Consider the following 6,211-nt stretch of genomic DNA (forward strand, 5'->3'; position numbering starts at 1 on the left):
GCTACAGGCCTAGATTAAGTGCAGAATGAATGGAATAGGAGTATAGCAATCACATTTTGTCTGCACGAGCACATTATCAACATATAGCTGGAATCTAAAAATAGATATAATAGGGGAGAAATAGTGCCTTATATTGTCTACCACGAGCAATTTATCCTTTTTTTTTTTTTTTTTTTTTTTTTGCTGTGCTGCTCTGACCCCTTGACTGTAGTCTGATCTCTTCTGCTGTATATGTCAAAAACAAAAGATCCACCAGACTCCACCAGCCCCGCAGATTATAGCAAATACGCTGACACGGACACACATACTCTGGGTTCAAAACCAGTTCAACTTTATTAGAAGAAGTGGGGGAATAAAAAAAAAGCAAAACAAGTGCATGAAAATGTTTAGGCCTCTTTGGAAAGGCATAGATTTAGACAACAGACTGTGATTTATCCAGCCTCCGGTCGTCCTCTGAGTAGCGTCGGAAAGTCTCTCCCAGCAGCGGCTCTAGGGCCTCGGCTGAGCGGTAGGAGCGGGCGCGCACGGCACAGGCGATGACGCCACCCACCACTGCGACCACCAGCACTGCCGCAACAATGGCTATGGTGATGATCTCAGACAAGGTGTAGGCACGAGCTGTGGAGAAAGAGTGGAGGGTCATCAAGGGTCACTGGGTTTTGCGGATGAGTGTGTGTGTGCGCATGCGTGTGTGCTGCTGCTCACTTGGCCACTGGACCTCATAGGAGTATCCCAGGTTTTCTGGGGCAGAGAGAAACATCTCAGCATTGGTGACAGGAGGCCAAAATGGAACCATGTTGAATCTCCGGTTGTGCCCAATAGGAGCATTCTCCTCAGGGTAAACTATTTCACCTGCAGGATGAGAAGAAATAGGTGTATCCATCTATTCAACCTTTTGACTGGGTTACATTTCTGTATGTGCATCTAGTTCAGGCTTTGCGCACCTGCTTGGTGCCTGCTGAGCCACTCGTCGAAGACTGCATCGGTGAACGTGTGCAGCAGTACAAAGATGGGATCATTGGGCGAGAGATGGGTCTGTCCGCCCGTCCCGTTGAGGAAGAGGTGGGCCAAGTTGTGGAGGCTGCGGATCACTGGGTCATACGCCCCCTGGGGGGCGCTGTAGCCTAGAAAATATGGAAAAACAAAGCCATTAATTGAGAGCTCAGATTTACCAAAATTAGGAACAACAAATTCCATATTGGAGCTAACTATATATGCATGTGGGTGGATGGTTTAGTGTGTGCGTGTGTGTGTTTTTGGCTTCATGCTTGTATCTATGCAGTCGCACAGCATTTCAGCAGCGTTGTAGTCAGAGCTGAGCCCAACTGAAGAACCCTTTGGTTGACCAGAGGATGTTAAATAAGTGCGGTTTGAGTCTGACTCATGATGCATAATTGTGCACCTTCAATGGTGTTCCTGAAGCTCTCAGAGGAGGTGGAGTAGTAAGGCGGAGTGTCGAAGGTGTTGAGCTCCAGACAGTCCAACACATCCTGGGGTTGTGGCAGTCTCTGCACCATGGGCCGAGCCACGTTGCCCGCTGGGTTCCTCCTGATGGGACTGGTCTCTGTGTCTGGGGGGGGGGGGACAGAACCCAAGGTCAGAGCTAAAATGATCTAACTCAAGTGAAATCTATTTACCTCTAGACTCAGCCAAAAAACTACAAGTTCACGTTTTTTCTATGGGAGAACTCAATTGTAGATCAGACACATGCCAGTGGTCCCCTTAGAAATGGAAAGAGAGATGATTAGAAATGTTGTATTATTTAACTACTTTCTAATTCTATGTAGGAGTCCAGACTAGTTTGATCTGTCTTAAACATGACAGGATGGCAGTTTTCCTTTTTAATTATTCACTGAAAGTCAACAGTCGTGAGTGAGAGCTCTGTGACTGAACAGAAGTTTTTTTTTTCCCCTCTCGCTTGCGTGATCTCTTTCTTTCTTCCTTTTTTGTGCTTTCTCTCCCACATGTACACAAACACACACACACACACACACACACAAGAGCCTAAACAGAAGGCTACATCACTGAGTTGTCTGTCTGTTTGAAGATTATTCCCTCAGATCAAAGGAGCCAGTAGACTGCTAGATTCCTGTCTTCAACAAGCGCATGCACAAATGAGGCAACCCCCCAACCCATTTAAGGAGACGCTGCTTGTTGACGCAGGAAATACCAAGCTTGTCATGACTCTCTAAGGGGATTAATGAGACGGATCACTCACACGTTGGCCACTCACACGTTATACCTGCTACCAAATTCCTTCAGCTTTTAAATTACACATAAGAGATTGTTCAAAAAGGACCCCCTCCACTCACTTCAGGTGTTTGTAGTAAAGCACTACAGCAAAAGGAGATTAATTCTATTATTCCACAATTTCCAGATGAGAAAAAAAACCCCCAAAACATTGTGTGAGTACAGCTGAAAACTCAAGCAAATGTAGAGAGTGGTAATCTGGTGCCAGTGTGGAATGAGATCCAATCCCTGCAAATCTGATCACTTAAAGTCCAGCTTATTACAGTGTTACACAGAGTTGCTTTATTCTAGTTTAAACTGCTTGACCCATTGAGAATTAATGCCTGAAAAACTACTGTGCGTTCTGATGTGTGCTATAGAAGAATTCGAGATGCAGTGTGCCGTACTTTGGATGCACGCAGCAACTGAGAAGTTGGAGTGGCGTAGTTTCCAACAAATTGTAGTAATAGCGAGCGATATCGAATGCAGCACAACAGCTGTGGGGTATTATTTATAGCAGCTTATGTTCTACATGCTCTCTTTATGAGCTCTTTGCCCTCTTTTCTGACGCAGCTGAGACTATGCTGTACATCAACGCCACTCTCTTGCACAGTGCATTGTGGTGTGTTTCTGAGAGCGCCCTCACTGTTGCACACGGTGCCCAAAGTATCGTAGTCGTCCACGCTCTCACAGATGACCCTCCACTGGGAGAACACAGAGTTGGCGCTGATGGAGCTCATGTCAAAGGAGCTCCTTGCTCCCATCAGGTCGTCGGTGCAGATGTCACAATCGCTGCCTCCGATGGCAAAGTTCCAGTAGGGCAGAGCAAACGTGGGGTCGCCCAGCATGTCCTGCATACAGTGGGTGGTGGATCAACAGATACATACATGTGTAAAAAAAAAAAAATCCTGATTCAAGATTGCCTTTGCACTTTCATTCCCTTCATTCCATCGCTTTCTAACCATTTTCCACCTTTTGTGTCCTTCTGTTTTACCCCAGTCTGTTCTCCTCTCTCCCTGCCCCCCTCCTCCTCCAGGATAGCTCCCCACTCTGTCTCCATCCCTTCAAATCCCCACACTCTTTCCTTCCTCCCCTTATCATCCCTTCTCCCGTCCTCACTTCCTTCTTCATCACTCCATCGGCCCCAAAAGCTTCCTCTGCTTCCCCTTTTGCTTTGCACCACCCCTCCTCTCCGTCCCTCCCCTCCTTCCCTCTATTCACCTGCATGTCTCTCTCCAGCTGCAGCAGATGAAAACGGTGCCAGGTGACAAAACCGGGGCCCTCATGGGAGAAGTCTACACCACCAAAGCTGGCCTGGCCTGGCCCCAGGTATGTTTTACTGACTGAGTAGTAGTGGGTCCAAACAAAGTAGTTGTAAATGGTGATGTTCTCAAACTGCGGGGTGCCATCGGGCCCAAACACCTCCTGGTACCTACAGATGATGAGGACAGTAAAGATCACTGTGTGTTGTTTTGCAATGCAGAAACGACCCTCACAGCTCATATTGGTTGATTTCATGTGTGAGAATATATGCTTTTCTTTCTGTGTGTAGCAGGCTTGGGGGACGTCAAATATGAGGCCCGTAGCTAAGATCCTGCTTGGCCATTAATAAAAAGAAATTAAAAATTTTTTATTAGCAGGTTAAAAGGGTTCGTCTACCTACAGCTGAGATATGCTTAAAAATTAATCTACTATAATCCTCAGCTGACTTGGAAGGAGGTTATTCACAGATTTATGTACAGTTACTCAGAAGATTATAAATCCCTTTGCTCCTGCCTAAACTGATAATTTGTTCTTCCACCTGCAGCTTAAACAGAATGCTGCCATGAGAATTTTTCTAAGATTTTAGTGATAATTTTTAAAACACAGCGTGGGTTCACCCGTAGCTATATTACTGAGCTTTCAAATGCCAGACTCAGCTAGACTGAGCCTGTAAGTCCTTGGGCTAAACTATCTGTTCCACAGTCTTGATACAAGACCAAATACTGTCTGAATAACAATCAGTCTTCCTTATATATATATATGCTATATATATATATGTACCGTCGTGTACAGATGACCAGGTCAGGGTGCACAGTCCTCTTAGCTTGGTCCAAAGCGTTAACAAATGCCCGCTTCTCAGCTGCACTCAACAGCATGATATTCCTCCTTACTGGAATGAGGTTAATGGAGGAAGGAGACAGGAGGGCAGGAAGAGAGAGAATGAAGGGTTGTTGAGATGTAGGAGGAAGAGAGGAGGAAAGAAAAATGTTATAAAAAATTAAATTACATTTCATTCCCTAACTATAAATGTTGTCTTCATTCCCTTGACTGATGTATTTTCTTACATATTTGAGCCGCACTCAGAACTTACAAGGTGCAGCAGGAGCTAAGCATTGAACTTTTTTCCAATGCTGAATTTAGGAAGCATCCAGTCTCTTACCCACAGAGATCCTCTGGTCGCAATTTGGCCCAGTCAGCCCATGTCGACATCGTCCACAGTTGTAGCCGGTGAAATTCCCATTGCACCGGCATGTGCGGTTGAAAAATCTCAGAGGCCACCTCTCTCTGTCATCACGCCCCGCATAAGGGTACTGGGGCCCATGGCGGCGGTTGTCTGCAGCGATCAACACACATTGTCCCCTTCCCGTGCTGGAGCCACACTCGTCCCCAGCAGCCCCTGTAGGAGACGGGCAGCACTGGCCGCTCTGCAGCCCCTCGGGTGTGACGCACTCCCGGGGGAACTGGGCCAGCGTTAGCGTGGCACACAGGGTCACCACCAGGAGAACCACCATCCATATGCTACCAAAGTCCGGAGAGAAGGACGAGACGAGGATGAAGTGAGAGGAGCGGAAGAGTATTTTAGGGACATGAGGTGAGTTAGATGGGAGGATGAAGTTAAGAAACGCAGAGAGAGTAGACACATTTTACATGTTGAGAATTGTTTGACATCCATCCATCCATCTTTTTCTAAACCGCTTATCGTGTTTAGGGGCCGCGGTCTATCCCAGCACACATTTGAAGCCAAAAAAATTAAATACACTGCAGACACACACTTCAGTTAAGCTCAAAACTCAAAGGGTTGGTGTTCTCTTGTTCAAGCCAATTGTCTTAACATTATTCCAAAACTTCACTTCTTACGCTTCTTACACGCCCCTGCAGGCAGCACGAGTCGTTATTCATAATTCACAAAGCCATTAGCTTTCAACTCTTACAAGTTCAGAAATGCTTTCAACAATAGACGGCTAGAGACGATTTGCTTCAACCTTTTTTGGAGTTCGACTTGCTTGTCTTTTGAAGTTTGTTGATTACGGACGAATGAAGGAGTGACTAGTAATTTGGCAGGAGCAATTATTTTAAAACAAAACGCTGATATCATCCAAGAAAAGTTACCAATTTAAAAAAACAAGAAAAGTTTTTTGCAAATCTTTTGCAGAGATGCTGCCTGTTATAAATGATTGAACGCATTATTCAACCATACGCAACATGGGCTGTTATGTGGAAATCTGTTGCGTATCCTAGGCTGAAATAAAACTTAATTCTCCTTATTTAACCTTGTCAGTAGCTTGATTGTACATTAGTATCATGTCCACTTTCAGTTTGTAAATGAAGCCGAATGAAGCAAATTGCAAGACTTCCTGAATTCTGTAGTTCATTATGCAAAAAAGCGTCCATGTAATGTGTGTCCCGTACCTCTGACTGTGCATGCTGCTCCTCTCTGTCTGCAGAACTGTAGCCCCCCAAGAGTCGGCTCATTCTCATTTCCTGGCTTAAATAGCTATTGAGCGCATGACCAGGCCTTGTGTAAGCACACACATGCACACAGTACACATGGATACACTTGAGGGTTCAAGTTCTCAAACACTCTTTGCCTTGTGATCATAGCCCAAATGACGCCTGTGTGTGTGTGTGTGTGTGTGTGTGTGTGTGTGTGTGTGTGTGTGTGTGTGTGCAGTCACTCACACAATAAAAGACTCAACTGTGAGTTAGCTTTCATGCTCAA

At 45.6% G+C, this 6,211-nt stretch overlaps 1 protein-coding gene across 1 annotated transcript; it reads right to left on the minus strand.

Moving 5' to 3' along the window:
• Positions 1 to 308: 308 nt before the first annotated feature.
• On the minus strand, positions 309 to 5,938 carry tyrp1b (tyrosinase-related protein 1b). Its single transcript, XM_076728505.1, has 9 exons — positions 5,902 to 5,938; positions 4,652 to 5,010; positions 4,273 to 4,381; positions 3,451 to 3,661; positions 2,876 to 3,080; positions 1,403 to 1,570; positions 945 to 1,124; positions 706 to 852; positions 309 to 618 (listed from the first exon to the last, which is right to left on the minus strand). Exons 1-9 carry the CDS (start codon positions 5,913 to 5,915, stop codon positions 413 to 415), a joined length of 1,599 nt encoding a protein of 532 aa, XP_076584620.1. The 5' UTR covers positions 5,916 to 5,938; the 3' UTR covers positions 309 to 412.
• Positions 5,939 to 6,211: the final 273 nt, after the last annotated feature.

The sequence above is a fragment of the Chaetodon auriga genome, chromosome 4, assembly GCF_051107435.1.
Source record: "Chaetodon auriga isolate fChaAug3 chromosome 4, fChaAug3.hap1, whole genome shotgun sequence".
NCBI lineage: Eukaryota > Metazoa > Chordata > Actinopteri > Chaetodontiformes > Chaetodontidae > Chaetodon > Chaetodon auriga.